General features: G+C 45.2%; 1 protein-coding gene across 8 annotated transcripts in view; it reads left to right on the forward strand.

Moving 5' to 3' along the window:
- KALRN (kalirin RhoGEF kinase) overlaps positions 1-20,135 on the forward strand; it is a 465,026-nt gene that overhangs the window by 433,358 nt on the left and 11,533 nt on the right. For 6 of the 8 annotated variants that reach the window (XM_036386498.2, XM_036386501.2, XM_036386502.2 and 3 more), the window contains 7 exons: positions 800-1,047; positions 4,289-4,412; positions 5,724-5,783; positions 14,579-14,606; positions 15,055-15,226; positions 17,339-17,460; positions 18,573-18,704. In XM_036386498.2, coding sequence (XP_036242391.1) covers positions 800-1,047; positions 4,289-4,412; positions 5,724-5,783; positions 14,579-14,606; positions 15,055-15,226; positions 17,339-17,460; positions 18,573-18,704 — 886 coding nt within the window. The other 2 variants (XM_036386504.2, XM_054515398.1) reach the window with 2 other exon arrangements.

Below are 20,135 nucleotides of genomic sequence, written 5' to 3' on the forward strand. Positions count from 1 at the left end.
TCCATGATGTTATCTTTAATTAGCAGCTAATCAGGTCAGCAGGAATCGACGTACTGAAGCAATGGGGTAACATGTGATTTGGGATTAAACAGCAAAAGCCCTGGCATCCACATGGATGACACTTCATCTGGGAAACAGAGACAGAGCCTGACCCTTAAGCACTGATCTCGATGTTTTTCAGGGCACTGTGCTTGCAGATCTGGTGAACTAGATATCCATTTCCAGTACTGGCAGAAGTAATATTCAGGCTTCTCTGATAACCATTAACCACCTATTCCTGAAAAAGTCTGTGGTAGGGAAGAGCTTAGACCTTTTCCCACATAACAGCTCGCAGGGTGCCAGCTAAAGGTATAATTGGGGTACCTGTGCACTGCACACAAACCACCAAAGAGTCAGTGGCCACCAACCGTGTTTGGATCCTGCTGCTGTCTGAGGTTGACCAAAGCCACTTTCCATCTGACCTATATTTAACTGTGAGTATTCACTCAACTTCATTTGTCTTTCTCCCCATTTGGCTCAGCACAGACCATTCATCTGTGACAACCCCGCAGATGAGAACACCCAGGGACACAGTCGTTAGCAGCTTTGAAGTCTGATGTGAAATAGGAGACTGGTTTGTATTAGGTTACTGCCACCTTTCAGATCTTTAAAATCTTTTTCTGCCAATGTGAACTTCCAAGTGTTTTGTGTCCTTTTCCCTGGTCTGGTTAGGCTGGACATGAAGTAGTGGGACTGCTGCCAGAAAGGGCAGGTTCCTCCACGCTGGCCGCTCACGGGTTTGTGTTGTGTCCGTTTGCAGACTGATTTGGGAGGGTGCAATGGGACCTCTTCCATGGTGGTGATTAAAGATTACTATGCACTGAAGGAGGATGAGATCTGTGTGAATCAAGGAGAGGTGGTTCAGATCCTTGCTATCAACCAGCAGAACATGTTCCTGGTGTACCAGCCTGCAAACGACCACTCTCCAGCTGCTGAAGGATGGATCCCTGGCAGTATCTTGGCTCCCCTCCCTAAATCTACTACAGATAATAGCGATGGAAGCATCAAGTAAGTGCCCTATTGGCTTCACTGGGAGCACTATGTGGATTTTTTGAGGAAAATGAAATAAATGAATAAAAATAAACAAACCCAAATGGTAGGGAAATCCTGCTGATTTTTGTCTACAGTGCCATTGGAACAAGCTGAGTGGTCAATCCGCAGCGTCGGGCAGCCATGGTGGATAGCTCGGGTTTTGCTTATTTTCATTTTGTGGGATTTTGTTTATACTTTGGAGAGAAATAAAACCATAGACGGTTAAAGATATGCTTTACGTGACACCATTTTACACCAACATGGACCTGCTTGGACTGGACTTATATTTATGTTGTAGTAAGTTACTAATCTATATATTGGTTATAACAGCATCTAGATTTAAAAAAAACAACAAACACAAAAATCCAGGCTCTGTGTTGGACTGAGGTTTGCTTCTCAAGGAGGAGAGATTTTGTTGTCTATGGCAATTTCCTTGTACAGCTTGTATCTTCTTTTTTTTTTTTTTTTCATTTGTTTTGGGTTTTTTTCTGTTTGCAGTAACTTTTGTAATATATTTTTTGGTTTGCAAGACCCCCATCCAAGTACATTCCTGTAAAAAGTATTTTGCACTATTTAAAAAAAAAAAAGAAACAAACTCACATTGATGAAGTCAGGTTGTGCAATATAATGAATAGTCGCAATGTTCATCATTGTACCTGTAATGTAACTAATTTTAAATGTACTATTTTAAATATGTAAAATAAATTTTCACTATGAGCATGTTTTAATGAGGTAAAAGAATTAGTTTGACCCTTTTTTTTGTTTGATTTTGTTTTGTTTTGATTTTAATTTTGTTTATAATATTTTGTTGCTTATTTAACAAATGTGTGGATATATATTTTTCTTTTCTGATTTTTAGAAATTTGTCAGTCTGAAATGACTAATGCAAGGAAGTGGTTTTTTGGTATTAAATACAGAAGGTACAACCCTCTTTTCAGTAATACCTGTTGATTTCTTTTAACATCTAAAATGACTAGATGGTAATGCATGATGTATGCTACAAATTGTGTTACCTTACACAAATATCTCGAGGCGCAGAATTGAACACGAGGAAAGACTTTGTGACAGATTCACTAAAAATAATAACTTGATCTCTGCTGCCGTTTCAGTTAAGAGAAATGATGACTTTACCTGTCAGTCAGTAATGAATGCTACCTGGAATTGCATGTTAAGCCAAAGGAATTGCTTGGCACATCTCTTGCACATCTGCCACGGCCATTCCCGGGTTCCTCTCTAGCCACAATTTGCAACCACGTGCCCTTAGAATCATCCACGGTACCAGACTCCTGGTGAAGACTGATTTCATGGCAGCTGTACAGTAAAATTCCGCATCAAATTCTGTGGGCAGATGAATTGTGGCCAGGAAGGTGTAACAAAATTGAAAGACACATGAATTGCACTTCTTTCTCACTGCAGTGAGATTTAAAGTCCTAAATGATGTTTTTGAGAATCAAACAGCTAAAACAACCCTGAAAACAAAAAGATGCTTGAATAATAGGAGTCCTATGAGTAAAAAACAACGTGGAGCTGTGCTATCTTCAACCCTATCTGGTCTGCCAGATCACAGTGACTACTTTGATTAAGTAATGCTGTTTCTTCTGTGACAAATACTGTACACAAAATATACGGTCGATCCAGCAGTGTTGGCACCATGAATTATTCACCTATATTCATTATATAGATCAGGGAGCCCCATCTGCCACATTCTTGCTTCTTATATATCCTAAAGGAAAACATACCAGTCCTGAAGTGTTGGATAACTTCCCCTGCTGTGCAGTTCACATTTGGACCTTATCCAGAAACACCCAAACACCAGTCAGCACTCAGTGCCTGTCTGAGCTGTGCAGGGTGCTCTGGTGCTCTCTGTGCTCAGACACGACTGCCTGTACAGGCTGAGTTAGTGCAGACTCTTATCCTGGTTGCAAAAACAGTTGTCATGACCCAGTTCAGTCTTGTGGCTGTGGCAGGGTTTGCTTGTTCTTTACCTGAGCTATTGTACAGCTCCCATCAGGTGCTGAGGGAAGAGCAGGAAGCGTGTAGGAGGCAGCCGCAGTGTTCATGGGGGAGCATCGGCTGTGTGGGGCATCCTTTGGGTCCTACCTTGCTAACATACTGCGTTTTATTGGCATCACAGGTGATCCCTGGATTTCATACAACTTCCTTTGTAAAATGTGTCAAGGTACTGTAGACGTGACATGTGCCAAACATTGGGCTTAAACATGCAAATCAAATTTGCATGACTTAAAGGTGGGCAGATGCTTTGAACCTGGATCCCAGCTCATCACACTGCTGTTTTGGGAGCTTTATGCTTTGGACAACATACCCCTCCCCAAATTCCCCCCCAACCTGTCCACTATTTTAACCAAATGAAACCCATATCAAGAACTGGTTTGATTTTTTTCTTATGTCTGCTTTGATATGCAATTCTCTTGTCAACACAGCATTGCTCTTACAATGGTTGATATTGTTCTTTTTTAATTTTTTTCCAAGAATAAGGTCATAGGAGCAGTAATAAAGGGTGAAAAATTTACTGGAAATGGTGCCTGCTGTAATTGCTGTAATGCTAGCCAAAACCCATGGCTGACTGATGTCCTCTTTAACTTGATTGGCAAAGTCAAATGGAAATTCTTGGTCTTGAGAGACACAGCAGAGCTTGTCATTCTAGGAAATTACTTATCTCTTGGAAAATTAATAACACAGTTCCTATTTATTGAGTTGTTTGTGTTCTGAGCAACATGTAGTTAGCAACAAGTCGAATTTCTTAATTTTTTAAAGTTTATTACACTGACTAATCTATTAAAACCATCCCTACATATTTATATTTGTTACACTACTTTCAACCAACAAGACTAAGGACTAGGTTGGTCTTCTAAATGTAGCAAAATTAAAATAAATTTCTGTTTGTGGCAATGCAAGACAAAGTCCCTGAAACCAGATGACCAAATTTGAGTTGCCTGTGCTTCCATCACGGACATTTTTTTCCTGCTCCATGCATTTAAACAGCAAGTGTGGCACAACATCTGCTTTGCAGAACTCTTTGATTTGGTTTTTAACTTCAGCTCTCATTGCTGAGATTGAGACAGGCATATTGCCTGCCAGTGGCTTTCACCTTCTAGGGAATTGCAGTAGTTGCAAATGTGGATGCTGGTTCCCCTTTCCAAAACCTTTCTTCCTGCTATGATTTGCCGTTTGATTGCTGCGTTTTTTGGTACAACAGGAAGTCATGTTCATGGCATACCCTGCGCATGAGAAAGCGGGCGGAAAAGGAGAGCAGTGGCAAAAATGAAGCCAATGGGCCTCGTAAATCCAAGGATATTCTGGGGAACAAAGTCTCTGTTAAAGTGAGTAAGGCCATCTGAAAGCTCTGTGCTGCTCTCCTGCTTCCCATCCTTTCCACCCCCTGTAGCATCCTCTCCTGAGAGAGGGAGGGGGCAGTAACTTTGAGTTTGGGTTTTGGTTTTTTGTTGTTTAGTTTTGATTTTTTTTTTCAACTTGAGTTTTTTTTTTTATTCTTTTTTGTAGTATCCATTTTAGCAGGATTTTTGCATGCAAGATAAAATGCAGTCTTTGTTTTTTGTTTTCTTTTTCCTGGCATCCCACATGCAAGTAAGTAATCCTCATTAAGAAACCTAACTATATACAGAGTTAAATAACTTAAAATTGGGACACTAGTGATTTACTGACCTCTGATCTGCTTCATCAGAGCAGCTGCAGCAGTGAGAAAGCCACTGGGTGAACCAGCGGCCTTGCTGATGAGTTTTCTTTAGGTCAATATTTCACCAGATGTTAAGATAAGGGGTTCCCAGCCTGGGGATTCTTAAGGTTTCTGGTCTAGGGAGATGGTCTCAATGACCTTTTTCTTTCCATGTTATCAGACAGGGCAGAGATGCTGACTCTGTCTTGCCAGGAGAAGGTCTCGTGTGTGTGTGTGTGTGCGTCTGTGTGTGTCTGTGTGTCTGCGTCTCTCTCTCTTTCTCTGAGATCTCCCAGTATGGAAAAGTTTGAGAACTGTGGGGTTAAGCTCCATCTTCTGCTCTGGGTGCCTGACTACTGTGCTCCAACTCAGAGGATCCACCCCTATAAACCGACCATGAGGCCTGCTCAGGACTAATCTGGGGCTTTCCCTCCCAACAGAGGCAAGCAAACACTTGTTGTGATTTTGACACAACCAAAGCCCAGCCTTGATGCAGGAAAGCACTTGAGCATGTCCTTTGGATCCACCCCTTTCCAGGAGAGTCCATGATGAAGTGTTTTCCTTTGCAGAGGCTTTCTGCCTTACAAGCCTGGTGCAATAGCCCTGGCATGTGCAAAGGGAGGAGCCCTGGCACTGCATCCCTCCGGATGAGGAAGCACTGGGTCCAAGGGAAGCGCTGCTCCAGCATGGTGGCACAGTTCTTCCTCCTCTTGCTTCCTCCTTGTTTTCACTACCTGAATGAATTGCAGAATCACTGCTGCTTCTCTGGCAAAAGCATGTCTTTGCCTTTGCTTCCCTTGTTTTGTTGTCAGTTTGTTTTTTGTTTGTGTTTCAGGAGCATTTTCCCTACCGTTACCCATTTCCATGCTGCTCACAAATGTGCTGCTCTGCCCTGACTAACCAATCTCTTTTCTAATATCTCTTGTTCTCTTTCTTCCTCTTCATGCTGCCAAACAAGGAGACAAACAGCTCAGAGGAATCAGAGTGTGATGACCTTGACCCCAATACTAGTATGGAGGTAGAGACAATCATCCTTGTGATTATTTTTTCCCAAAAACATGTGTCTGTTTTGAAATGCCTTTGCTGCACGGGGAGTTGATGGGTCTGTATTGCTTGCAGACATGTGTGTCAATTTAGTGTGAGTCACAAAAAGTGTCAATTCTGGTTTTGCCAAGCCTTGAACTGGAGTTTGGCCTTCCTTTGTAGTGGGAGCAGTGGAGGGAGCTCAGTAACAAGCTCCTACTGAGCTGGAGGCTCACGCAGCCACCCTCAGTCTCTGCTTCCCCTGAGACCTCATTCCAACAGTATTGCAAGTGTGTCAGCTGCTGATAAATGTAGCATCTTTCTATATTAAAAACACCCTTTGCCCTGGCAATATACACTTGAGCTGCCAGTCAGGCCAAATGTTGATGTACCACAACCAGCATTTTGTCTAGAAAATCAGAAAAGACAACATTTCCCTTTTCTCTTAGCAGAGTGGGAATTGCATTTCTGTCAAGGTGTACTGAAGGAGAGTGGTAAAACCAGTTGTGTGAATGTACCTGTGTCTCAGGAAGGCTGATGCAGATCGGTGGGCCCAAATTATGCTACGTTATGCCACTGTTTTTCCATTGTGAAACCACCAGTTCTAGTGGAGTGCCTTGTTGAGAGAGCCTGAGAGAGCCTAAAATCATGAAGAGCTATGTGTCTGATTCTCCTCAGTTAAGATCGAGCAGAATCCTTGGGGTTTTTTTTTATCCTGTTTATAGTGACCACACAAAGCATTTCTATACATTTTTCCAAGGCTGAAAGAGGTTCCTGCTGAAAAGGCAGGGACATGGTGCAGAGAGATGGTGATTTTGTGGTGATGACAGGACAGGTCCCTGGAGAACAGAGATATCTGTGTCCTAGCAGATCTCCCGGATGCTGTCAGCCAGGCTGCACTATAAACATCCTGCAAAAGAAAGCTGATCTTCCTCCTGAAGGGAAAATAAGAGAAGTGTATCGAGGTGCACCACCTAGGCAGTTAACCTGCCTTTATTTAAGAAAGCTTGCTTTTATTTTAATTGTGTTGGGATTAATTGTGTACAAAAGGAAAGCTTTTGACCCAGCTGACATCCTGGAGACTGAATGGTCCTCACCTCTAAAGGTGCATTATTCTCAGGAGTGTTTACATTTTCAAAGAGTGTGTGTATTTGTTATAAGGCAGTGCCCATTATTACACAGAAGTCTGTGTAATTTTCATTCACTGAAAATTGTCCTGTGGACCAACAGGTGGCTGAAACAAGGGTGATAGTGCAGAGCTGGGTGAAAATCACTGTTCTTTTGCAGAGGATTTCTGTGTTTTGACTTTGTTCAACAGGAGGAAAACCAGATGGTTTAGAATTTCCAGTGGGAGGTGTCTGAATCCTTGCCTTGTCAGCATTTCTAGTCTTTCTGATGGTTTGATTTGGGTTTTTACCATGGTATAGTCTACTGTTCTGAAGTTCAGGAGAAAAAAAAGCCTTTCTATTTAAACCAGAAGACACCAATGTGAAGTCTCAGCTCTGGTATCAGTCTGCTCTTGGGGGAGTAACTGTGCCTTCTGTGTGACTTTTTACACTCAGAAAGCCCCGTCCTGCATCTCCCAGGTCACTTACTGGAGGTGACAGTGCCACTGCACTGCAGTCCCCAGCAGCCACAGTATTCCTCATGGCTTGGAAAGCTCAAGTTTGCTTCTGGCAAAACTCTGGGGCTGAGCAAATATTTAAAACAGCAGAGAAAGAGAAAATAAGAGAACAATTGTGGGGTGACTTAGTAAGGTCACACTGCCCTGCAAGGAACAGCACAGCCCTTGCTTTGTGCTGGTTTTAGTACATCTGCAGCCAGGACTGAGTGTGGTCATCTTGTTGGTCTGGCTAAGAAATACTGGGGGAAGGGATCTCTGGAACCCAGTATAAACTAAATAAAGTCACCTGGAGGGAGCAGAGCAAGGGCAGCCTCATAAAATGCTGGTGAAATCCTAGAAGAGGCCATGGGGAAGCCTGGTCTGTAAAGGTCTGAGGTATTCACCCACTGGAAACCACAACTGCTCTCCCTTTTCTTTCATTATGAGTGTTTTGATTCTCCTTTCCAAACGTGTTATAATAAATGGGCTGCATTAGAGCCCAGGAGGCCAAAGCCTTTTCTCATTAAATCAGAGGCAAAACAAGCTAATTCCAACACCAGAGCCTCATTCAGGGCTTCATTGACCTTCTAGGCTTGTGTGCTGGGCTTAGATAACTTAGACAGCTGTGCTACCCCTCCAGCCCAACTGTGTGTGCAGTGAACATCTGCATCTCTCCTGGTTTTGCTTTCCCTGCTCTCAGTGTGGAATGTCCACTGATGAGTGCCCAGGGCAGCTGGGGACAACGTGACAGCCCAAGAAGAGGGAACCCCTTGTCTTCACAGCTGGCCAGGCTCGTGAGGGGTTTCACAGATGCTGGGAGTGGTGACAGCAGAGCTGTGTCCTGGCCAGCAACACCCAGAGGTGCCTTTCCTGTGTCATTAAGGTGGAGTCATCACTACAGGCACAGTAATGACAGGGCCAGTGACCTGGCTTCTCGTGTGGCACTGTCACCCCAACATCCCTGCTCTTCCCCTTGTGCGTGAGAACGTGCACCCAGTGCTAGGACAGAGAGAGCAGTCTCTGCATGCAAAGCAGCATATTAACATATTAATTACCTGGAAATGTGGGTGCAGTTTATCTCCACCCTACTTCCTGCACAAGAGATCAGTAAGCTGGTCACAGTATCCATGAAGTCCCACAGCTACTGTGGGACTTTCAGATCTGGCTTTGTTTGCTGCTTACCACAGTGGAGTCCATTCAGTAGATTCCAGGTTTCTGGAAGCACTTTGCCTTTGTTTCAAGGGAGCACAAAGAAAGAAGTGTGGAAAACATATATTGTCAGAGCAGGAAACAAATTCTGGGTGACTGTTTAAAAGAGCTAAAATCCCACTAGTGGGTTTTTGTTCACACAGGCCTTGGAGAATTTCCTATTCATTGTAGCTTTGACTAGAAATAGCATCTCTTGGGGACTGGTTTTTTTCCCCTCTTTCTTTATTAATATGTAATGAAAGTGCATAAAGATGGAAATGAAGTTTGATTTTTTTCCCCCCTGGTTTTCTGCTTTGTGCTATAGTTTCATAAAACAGAAGGCACAAACTCGCCCATTAAGTGTGTGAGTGTAGGAGCAGGCACTTAAGGGCCACATGAGTGGCAGGAGTAACCTGCACTTAAAGATCATCAGGGACTCTTTCCACATGTTTGTAGTAACTGCACAGGGACAGGCAACTCCACTTCTGGGAAGGTGTATGCCCTTGTGAATCAGTATCCACACCCAAGGCTGGGGTCCTGGACAATGACACAACTAATTGTCCTACAGTTCTGTGTTGTAACATCTCATGGGGTTGCAGTATTGCTGAAGGGGTCACAAGGCAGCTGTGCAGATGCCATCAGGATACCTCTCTTGTCTAAGGGAATGCTCCTGGAGCAGTCAGAAGATCTGACTGAGCTAAACCTCACTAAATCCAGCAGCAGCTCCTCCCAGCTTTGGGGTGGACCCTCAGGTGCAGGGTTCTGAGATGGCTTCAGGCATTTTGCACAACTCCAGCTGCAGAGTTACAAGTGCTCTTGGTGACACACGTCTGTCACTGAGCTCTGGTGTCTGTTCCAGTGTCTCTGCTGTGCAGAGCAGAGATGAAGCCCAGGCCAAGTCACTGCAAGTGCCATCCTTAGATTAGTGAGCTGAGCTGTTGCCAAGGTACGTATGTTGGGCTTCTTAATCTGTTTTTTTTCAGCTGTGACATCTTAGCATGTCAAGAACTACTCAGAGACACCTAGACAAAGATAAGCACTAGGAAACAGGCACTGTGGAAGAAATATTGTGTTAGCAACCCCACACTCCACGTGGTTGAGTAAGTAATGTTTTGGTGGATACAGCACTCTCTCCAAGTCACCACTCAGCTCAGGCCAAGAATTCCCAAGTGCTTTATGCCTTCACCCCCTGCCTGAGGTTGTCCACCTCCAGAGTAGATCTAACACTCTCTTGGCAAAATCTTCTTACAATACTGTAAGAAAGCCTTTCCTGGCCTGTTGCCACAGTGTGAATGACTACAATCCTGGGAATTTCCCTGGGTTTCCCTGGAGTAGCCTCCCTGGGCAACACCACTGTCCTGCTGCCCTGAGTAGCCAGGGCTTGCTGAGACAGAGCAGGAAGGTGGCTCATCAGGTGTGCCATAGCCTGAGCCAGCAGCACAGACATGGGGGATTAGCTTTTGGAAAAGCAAGAAGTGACCTACTTCATCTGCAGGAAGGTATAGGGTGCTACAACACAGGGCCAGGGACATCCCACAGGTTCAGCCATGGAAGCCACCAGCCATTAGGGCCAGGCAGCAAGAACATGAGGCAAGAGGGCTTCTGCTCTGCACAGATGCAGTACAGCATCCCTTGTGCCTTCCCCATCAGTCCCAAAGGCAGCTAAGCCCATCCACACTGGTGTCAGAGGGCATCCCCTATCCCTGACAAAAGGCTGATGGCATGGGATGCTTCATCAGATGCCATTTTAAATTTTCCCTTTGGTAGCCTCTGTCCATCTGTGGTGGAATCTGCTCATTTTATCAAGAAATTCTCTACTTAATTTGTTTATTTTTGGTGGAGGGGAGGCTGGTGACACTGTGAGCCTGTCACCCTGAAGGTCTCAAAGTAAAGTTGACCTAGCCATGGGTGGTAGATATTTTCCTAAAAATTAGAGTTCAGCTAGCTTCTCTCTAATTAATTTCATTTTTTTCTGAGTGAGGTAGCGAGGAACATGCTGTGACTCTGCTACCAGTATGAGCAAAGGTGTCAGTATTGTGTTCTAACTCAGTTACCAAGAGGTGCCATGAAATGGTTTACAAAAAGCTCAGCTGCTTGTCTTGGAGTAAACATGCCCTCTGCTGTTTAGGTGAAGCACCGACCTTGTTACAGAGGGCTTGGTTTGCAGACTATTCTTATGCTTTGGGGAAAAAATAATATTCTCACTCCTGGTTTTGATATGTTCCCTTAAAATGGGATTGAAACACAGCACTGGAAAAATCTGGGCATCTGCTGGGCCCTTCTGTGCACTGGTGTGTCTGGGCTGGGTGTAATCCCTCCAAGGAAGTGGGGTAGGCACGGCAAGGACTCCCCTGCACTGGAGAAACAAACCCTGGCCAAGGTGAGAACCCTCCCAGGCAGCTGAGCTGTGTTTGCAGAGCGTTTTGGGACTGGCCACTGGCGTGGCAGGATGGCTTCTCCCTCCCCACCAGATAAAGCATGTGTGCACAAGTGAAAGATAAGGTTGTGCTAAGAATTAGGGCAGTCAGAGTCACTTTGCAAATGGGCTTTGCAGCTACTGATGCAGATGCCTTTCTATCCCTATAAGCTTAACAGACCAGGAAAAATACTGCAAAATACTGAGATTCTGGAGAGGCCCCCATGCTACTTTTCTAAAGCTTGACTGTTAAGTTACACTTAATTGACCTAGGTGTAAGTCACTTAGATCCCTGCAGGCCCCCAAAGGCATTCAAGTGTGTGCCTTATGTGCCTGTCTTGGTCTGAGCCCTAAAACAGTGCAGGCTGGAGGAGGGACAAGCAGCAAGATCTATTTCTGCCTTTTTATTGAATAGCTCTGACCTGTCCTCCCACTCCTTTATCTCAACCCCCCCCCCTCCAGCTACCTGGCTTTGCCTGGTCAGTGTTAGACCCCACATTACTTGAGCAGAGGCCATTTCATGTTCTGCCTTTTGTTACCTTGCATAGGATTTCCATTTTCAGCTGTCACCATATGGGAAACAAACTCTGCTGGCCACAGTGGGGAGAAATTTTAACCTGCTCTGGGCCATGCAACAGGTATTTCATTCAATTAGAAAAAAAAAACCCTACCTCATCTCAATTAAAATTATGTTTCAAGGAAAAAGAGCACATCTGTGTTTCTTACATGCAGTGCAAACTGAGTTTGATCCCCTTAGGGTTTGTATTTGCATGGTGTGGACTGACACTGAAGATGGAGTGAGAGCTTCTTGTGTTGGGTGCTTCCATCCCCATGAGTTTGTCCTCTCACAGCCACACTGGTGCAGAGGTTTGTGCTGGGATTTCTTCACGTTGCCCTTGTCAGCACAAAACCCTGGGCCACCTTCCCCTGCTCATGGCCACTGTGGCCACAGGTGCTCAGCTGAGGGCTGGGCTGTGAGATCCTCATTCAAACTGCTGCAGAAGGAGTGGGCAGGTGTATCCATGAGGAGATCCAGCCCTGGCAGCAGCAGGAGGCTGTGTGGAGAAGCAGCACATGAGCTCCCATCCTCTGAGGCAGTGAGGACACGCTCTGGAGCTCCCCTTCTCCACCCCTGGGGATTACAGACCTATTTGGCAGATGAAGAAATTGTCTCCAAAGATCTTGCACTTTATCTGGAAGGACTCTGTGGAGGCTGCCATGTCCTGCCATCCAGCCAGAGCCCAGGACCCTGGCCAGCCTGCAGGGAGAGGCAGCAGAACCCCAGGGCCTGGGAGCAGATGTGTGAACCACCGAGCTGGCCCCTGGATGCACATCTGGCTGTGAACCTTTGCTTTCCCATTTCTGCCCTTCTCACCCCATCATCTGACACCCTCCTTCAAAGCAGAAGAAATCCCATTCCCTAATAAGGTGCTGTATTAAATCACTTTAATGTTTTCATGCAGACAGACTTTTATTTTTGTCTAAGCTTACAGCAAGCTAAAGCTGTGCTGTGGCTGTGGGGGTGTTGTTAGGTACCATTTGATTAATTAACAGATGAATCTTTGGGAAAGAAAATGTAAATTTTACCCACAGACTCTTCCAACAGTACATTGCAGAGATAATTTTCTTTCTGCTATTCCCATGGTGAGGCAATGAAAAAAAAATGGTTAGGCAATTATTATAAATTATTGTACCTTGGAAGTCACTAGAAATGTAGAATTATTTCTTTATATGGATATCTATTACATTCATCATTGTAGTTGCATCTTCTAATGAATCCTTTAGAGTAATAAAATTAATATAAAGTGTTAACTAGTGTTTCTTTCTCCTGATCTCTAATCCTGCAGGGATGGAGATCAGTGAATAAGAAGGGAATTTAGTGCATGCTGCAGGGAAGGAAGGAGAGAGCTTTGGAGAAAGGATATTTCAGTTAAGCCAAACAGCACAAAAAATGAAGATGTATGTGCAAATGAGCCAATGCCTGGGGTTATTCAGCTGAAAAGTAGATGGTGTCTGTGAGTGAAAGTGGCAAGCAATGGTTATCCACAAAACAGCTTTTTCTTCCTTTGCTGTGTTGTGTGAGAGATACAGCTTAATCACAAAGATCCATCTCTCTTTTTTTCACCTGCACAGACAGGACAGAGGATGTTTTCCATCCAGTACTCCATTGTGCCACAGTTTCTTCCTGCCTGCAGGGTCCAGGGGCTGTGTGTGGGTCCTGGAGCTGCTCCCCACACCCTGGGCTGGCAGGTCCATGTGCTGTGGCAGGGCCCAGCTGCAGCCTTCAGAGGGACTCTGTGCTTTCCCTGTTATGCCTGGTTCATTTGGGCTTTGTGGTGGTGGCAGGGGAAAGCAGACCCTGAGGTCTCAGTGCTGGTACCAAGCTTTGCCTGGAGCTGCAAAGAAAGGCTGCAAAGAAACCAAAATGAACCTGAATGTGCCCAAATGCCTCCTTGAATGGCACCCTGAGCCATCGACCTTGGAAAACTATATATAAAGCCAAAATGTAAATATAAATCTTGAAGATGTATCTACTTTATTTTGAAGGGTTATTGCTTCTGTTTTGTGGCCTGGTTTCTGAGCCTCTGCAAAAACCTCCTATCAGCTTGCCATGAATTAGGTCACTGCTTCATTGGCATCTTCCAAAATAGCTCTGAAATAAATAGCAACAGAAATATTTAAGGCAAGATAAACCACATTGGTGTTTATGGTTGAGCATGAAATGGCTTGAACATGAAATTATTAGATTGAATTTGAATAAAAAGGCCTTATGAGATTATTAAAACAGTTAATGAGGCTAAAACCTCTATACTCTTGTATACTACAATGTAGTTAGGATCAATTCTGTAAGAACTCAGTGGAATTGTCTTTGCTTTTTCCAACTTTGCTTCCAGAGTTACATTGGCACATAGAGACCACAGAGTAACAGTAGCTTTTCAAGTCTTTGCTAACTTGGTCAATTAACTAGTTAGATAAAATAACTCCTAGCTGTCCAAACCTAGTTTCAAGCTGGAAAGTTTCCAACAGTCCAATAGTAAATTTTCACTCATGTTAATAGACCAAGAATTGTTGCAGGACTGATGCTTGACAGTGGGCAAAATGAAGTATTTATGGTCTAGTGCTTTACCTTTTTTCTCCTGAAGCTCAGCACAAGTTAAAAGACATTTCCTCAGACCTGGTTAGTGGGCAGAGTGCTGGTGACATGCCCCAGGTGTGTGGTGACTGCAGGTGCTGTGTGACACAGGTCTGGAGCCAGGCACAGGGGGTGCACAAACCACCTCTGGGAAGTTAATGGCTTCATCATTATCACATAGACAAAGAGCATGTCCACCCTCCTCAGCCTTGGTGCTGTGCCTGTTGCCTTTGATGCTTTTCCAGGGTTCAAGAAGCCATAGCTTTCATTTACTTTCCCATGTGTGTTATCACTACACTTGCTGCACCTGCTGGTTGTTAGAAGGTGCCACTTGTTACCACTGCAGCACTTCTGCAGTTCTGGTCAGAGTCACCATGGTACCTTGTGAAAGCAGATGCTTCTTTGTCACTGTCTAGGAAATAAATGCTTGTGTCTCTTTGTATTTTTCAGATAATCAACCCCAATTTCATCCAAGAAGGTGAGTTGAGGACAGCTGTTTGGCAGTTGTGATTTACTTGGTGCCACAGCATGCTCTGCACCTGGCAGCATTTGAGCTAAGGCAGCTGTGTGCTACTCAGACCCCAGGCAAAGCAGGGGTGCTGCTGGGCTCAGCCAGCCTGGGGCCACAGGCCAGCCTGAACCCCCCAAACAGTAACATCCCCAAACGTGCCCTCTCAAACCTCATCCACCTGCCAGAGCTCAGGGCTGGGGGATGGAAGCTCCCCTCTACCTCCTTCTCTGAGCTGTAGAGAGCTGGCTTTTACTGGAGGGCAATTTCAAGGACACAATCCCAGGACTCTGAGCTGTTTGGGACCCAGATCCCATAGTTCATCCTATAATGTATTCTCTAGCCTTGTATGACTCTAGACAGCCTCACCTGAAGATTAAAAGTGGTGTTTGTGTGTCCCCATGTTTTTTTTTTACAGTGGCTCCAGAGTTTCTTGTGCCATTAGTGGACATCACCTGCCTGCTTGGGGACACAGTGATGCTGCAGTGCAAAGTCTGTGGGCGACCCAAACCAACTATAACCTGGAAGGGACCAGACCAAAACATTCTTGACAATGACAACAGCACAGCCACATACACCATGTCATCCTGGTAAGGTCCTGCCTGTGGATCCCAACATAGCTGGTCCTGATGGTTGTGTTACCCTCAAATATGGCACCAGCCTGCCTACAAGACTCATTAGGATGCAGTTAATTAAGTGTGGCATGGCTTGTCAGCACATCAGTGTGGCAAGCATTGGCTGGCTGGAAAGGGTCAGGCTTTAGGGCTGGGGTGGCTGTATTTGTTTCCCAGGCTGGTGTAGGGTATATCCACAAAGTGCTGCTGGCAGATGTGGGCTTGCTCCCGTTGACTTCCTGAGCCAGCGGCAAGCCAGAAGCCAGAATGTTTACAAGCCATTCGTTTGGCTGGCATTGCCTCTGCTGGGGCTTCTCTGCTTCAGTTTGATGCCTTGATCTCCTGTGAGAGTCAAGCAGAGCAGGCCCTCACCAGCTTGCAATACTCCTGTCACTGGGCATTTTCTCATCTTATTGGCAGTGGTGGGGTTGCAGTTTTCCTGAGCCTTTCCTCAGCTGTTCCTAAAAAAGCCCAGATGTGCTCTGGGAAGGCTACATCTGGCTTGGACAGAAAGATGCTTGTCATAATGTTCCTGGCTTGGCTAGCAGAGAGGAAAACTATCTTTACAACTGGGAAGATTCAGAAAGATCTGGAGTTGAATTCAGGTCAGGTAACAGCCTGCTGCTGGATGCTCATCTGCAGCTTATATAAGAAATTTGGGCCAAACTGCAGTGGAAATCTCCAGGAGGCAATCTTTCATTTCAACTTTTCAGCACTTCTGGCACAGGCTGAAATGAATCCAGGGAGTACAAAGTCACTGAAAGTGAAAAAAGAACAGTAAGAGAGAAGGGATTTTACATGTTCAATAAAAGAACCCCTTACATCTGATCAAGAGCTTCCTTCAGAGACCATTGGCTTGTGCAGCTGCCCCAGAGCATCCAAAATTGTCTTTAGCTATTGCTCAGTAGATCTCCTAGTGCCTTATCTTCAGCCTCTGTCTGGGCTTGGGATGGGGGGATATTTCCATACAGGGTTCTGGTTTTCATCACAGTCCTCTTCCTGTTGGCTCCCCGTGCACTATCAGCACTTGCATTGTCTTGTTACTCAAATAATCCTCCCAGTGAAGACACTGCCTGCCAAGCAGAGGCCCAGCGGATCAGTGGCTCTTACAAATCTTGCTGGCACGAGTGTGTGGGTTTCAGGGAGAGGGGATATTTCTGTCCTGTTTTAAACCAGCACTGTCAGACCAGCAGAAGCTGCAGAGTCCAGACAGTTATCCCAGCAATCATGTCTTTCTGCAGTACCCAACAGATTAAGCATTCAAGAGCTAGCCTAGTTTTGCCATCAAGGGAACTTATTGTTGGCTCTAAGCTGGGTCTCCAGTTACACAAGCAAAATCCTTTAATTCAGGCCAGCTCCCTCAAATTGCATATTGGAGACTGAAGTGTGCAAACAGCAGTGACTGTGAACAGACCTGCTGTAAATTCATAAGACTGCACAGAGCTGTTTATTTTCTCAGATTGGCCCAAAGACTGAGTGTGTCTCATGAACTCAGTGTTGTGCTCTCTATCCCTGGCTGCTATGAGATATTCAGTCTTCCAACTGGGGCCCTGGCAGCAGTGTCAGATCAATGGCACATGCTCCAGGGCTCTGAAGCTCCCTGGAAATGTCACCCTGTGCTGTGTGACTGCTTCCTGCATCTGTGGGAAGCCCAGTTTGTCTGGTGTGTGTTGGACTTCACTGCAGAGGCACAGCAGCTCACCATCTCCCATGACAGGAAAGATCTTCATGGGTAAATCTTTCCAGATATACCAAGTCTAAGCATCCAGCTCTGGACAGGCAGTGTTTAACTCCTGGACTGCTTGCTGCTTCAGTGATCCTTCACATCTCTTCCTAGACCACAACAGACATGAGGATTTGCCTGGCAGGCAATTTGGACCAAAGGTTTGCTCAAGGGTTTCATTAACAGCCAGACCCTGACATATGAAGGGGTTGTACTTGGGCATCAAATTGCTGGAGGGATGTTCCTTCAAATGAGTTAACAGGACTTGTGTGTATGTCTGTTTGCAGTGAGGCAGGGCAGGAACTGTATAAAAACCATTAGCAAGTGAAGCAGTGTTTTATAACTTGGGCTTCCTGCATCCACAGTGACTCAGGAGAGCTCACCTTGAAGATCTGCAACCTGATGCCTCAGGACAGCGGCATCTACACCTGTGTGGCCACCAATGAACATGGAACTGCATCAACCTCTGCAACCATCAAAGTCCAAGGTAGCACATCTGACCTTAACACATGGGATTTTCCTCTGTGTGGTCCCTTGGGGGTGGCAGCACACAGGAACAGCCCATGCAGAGGCAGGCAGATGTGGAGCTGTGCCAGGTGAATTGACACGTTAAAGTCATACCACCATTCCTCAGCCACAACTCCCACTGATGGCTGAAGGCTTTGCATACTCCTTGTGCTTGATTAAGTCATCTGACCATAAACATCACATTTGGGAAGTGAAAATGCACTGGCAAGGGTTCAGCTCCTGCATCCTGCTCCTAGTGCTGCTTCCCAGGAGCTCAGCCAGGTCAGCCAGGGAAGCTCAGCTCCCTTGGGCAGCTGAGTCCCTGGGGGAATGATGCCCCAACTGACTGCAGGAAGCTCTGGGCTTCAGAATCTGCCTGGAGTGGGAGGAACTGGGATCCAGTGACACCGATTTTCTGCCTCCCCTTCTCTTTAGGGTACAAAGGAGGTGAGAGTAAGATTTAGCCTGGGTGAAACTGTTCTTCAGGGATTCAACTTGGTGACATGTCTCCAAGCCTGAATTCTCAGCACTGTAATTAGTGACCCATCTAATTGGAATGAACAGGAAATGATGAGTTGATGCTCACTGCCTCCAGCTCTGAGAAGGGACTTGTTAGCACTAGAGATGAGGTGCCAGCTGTGTTGAAGGGGATGGTCCAGAGATGAATGTCGAACTGGAGAGTTACAGATGCAGCAATGTCACAAGCATTTAAAAGTTGATTTATTTGGTCTCACAAACCACCCTGTAGATCCAATTTCCCCAATTTATCCAAGCAAGTCACTTGGCTTGCTGCACTAACTACTCCTGTGCTGAAGGGAGCCCTAAGCAAAGCACAGAAGGATTACTGGTTGTTTGTCAGTCTGGTCCCAAGCACACAAAGCACCCTACACACAGAAGAATTCTGAATGCCTTGCTTGTGTCATCTTTGGGCATTCCATGGTAGCTGACTCCTCACCTGCTGCTTAGTTAAGCCCCTCTACAAGGTGCTGCTCTCCTGTAGTGACCTGATGCACCTGATAACCTGATCTTCAGAATAAAGCACTAGCACTTACTGATGAGATGCTGGATTTGATATTGTTTCCTCTTCCCAAGGTGTGCCAGCTGCCCCAAACCGCCCCATTGCTCAGGAGAGAAGCTGCACCTCTGTGATCCTGCGCTGGCTTCCCCCTACCAGTACAGGCAATTGCACCATTTCAGGCTACACTGTGGAGTACAGAGAAGAAGGTAAGTGTGGGAGCTGGGCTTGCTGGCTGTGAGACTGAGAACAAGGTAAGTTTCCTTTATGACACAACAGGTCCCAAAAGCATTCTTGTCACCACTGGTGTGCCACTAATTGTAGCTAACAGATCTCAAAGTCTAAGGCAGAAAGAAGCCCTTCTATCATCCAGTCCAGCCTCTCATATATTACAGACCTTTCTTTTTATTTTGGTCCCTTACAACAAGTAAAGTGTGCTAAGGTAAAACATATCCATCACTAAGGCATCTTTTTATCATCTACATTTTACCACCATCCTTTCTGGTGGGTGCTTCCCAGAAATGCAAAACCAAATCAGCCTCATTATTTTTTTGATCTGGATAAAGTTGCAGATCCCTGCATACTTTTCAAGCTCAGCTCTGAAATCCATTTTTTCTTAAATCCAACCATCCATTTCCCCTAAAGAATTAGCTAGATATTAAATGCACTGTTTTCCCAATATGCACAGGCATATGCTCTTGAAAAGGGCCTTTGAAATTATTCACATCCCTTTTTTACCATTCCTCCTGCAAAGGTGTGAGGGTCCCTGGCAGTAAACCTTGCCTTAGGCATATGGCCTCTGTTTTTCCCCCTTTATCCTTCAAAAAATCCTACCCCATTTTAGTAAGTGTGCAAACCTAATGCCTTCTCTTAGTGAAGATTTTATCTTGACCCTCACTGTGCCATCAGTGACTGGCATTTTTGTAAAAGAACAAAAATTCCTTTATTAAGAACAACCACCAAAATTAAAAAAAAAACAAAAAAAAAAAAAAAACCAAAAAAACCCAAAAACAAAAACCCAGCAGTGTTTTCAGAACTCCTCCTACTTCAAAGGTAAAACTGACTCTTGTAAAACCAGCCATGACTTTGTAAAACCTGGAAATTAGAATCTGTCCACAGGACACACAAAATAATTGGGTCATGTTAAATAACATAGGGGTAAAATGCCCTGAACTTACTAAAATAAGATAAAATGTTACGTATTCTTGAAGAAATCTCCATCTGTGACAGGGCTCTGTGTTCCAGGGGTCATTTTCTGTTCTCTGATCCTGTACAGATGAGTAAGTACTGGTCCTTTGGTTGTCACAGGTTAGGCAGTGGCTGGGTTTGACAAGAGCAGAAACACATGACAGAGTCACACATTTCTTTGCTGCAGTTCTGCTCACCTGCAAGCTGCCTGTGTTAAGTGTCAGAAAGCTGGTTCTCCTCCTGCAGCTGCAGCTTTCACTGTAGCTGCCACATCTTCATCTGCAAAAGCATTTGGATTGCACTGATGCCCTGTCTCAGTTTTATCTCCCTTGCCCATGGTTTTGGGGTTTCTTGCAGTATTTCTGCTACTGTTTCTTTCATAACAGAGCTGTCATCTAACCAGCCCTCCCCTTCTGTCTTATCACACTGCCCTGAGACATCACTTGTAGCTC

This window comes from Molothrus ater, chromosome 7, assembly GCF_012460135.2.
Source record: "Molothrus ater isolate BHLD 08-10-18 breed brown headed cowbird chromosome 7, BPBGC_Mater_1.1, whole genome shotgun sequence".
NCBI classification, from domain to species: Eukaryota; Metazoa; Chordata; class Aves; order Passeriformes; family Icteridae; genus Molothrus; species Molothrus ater.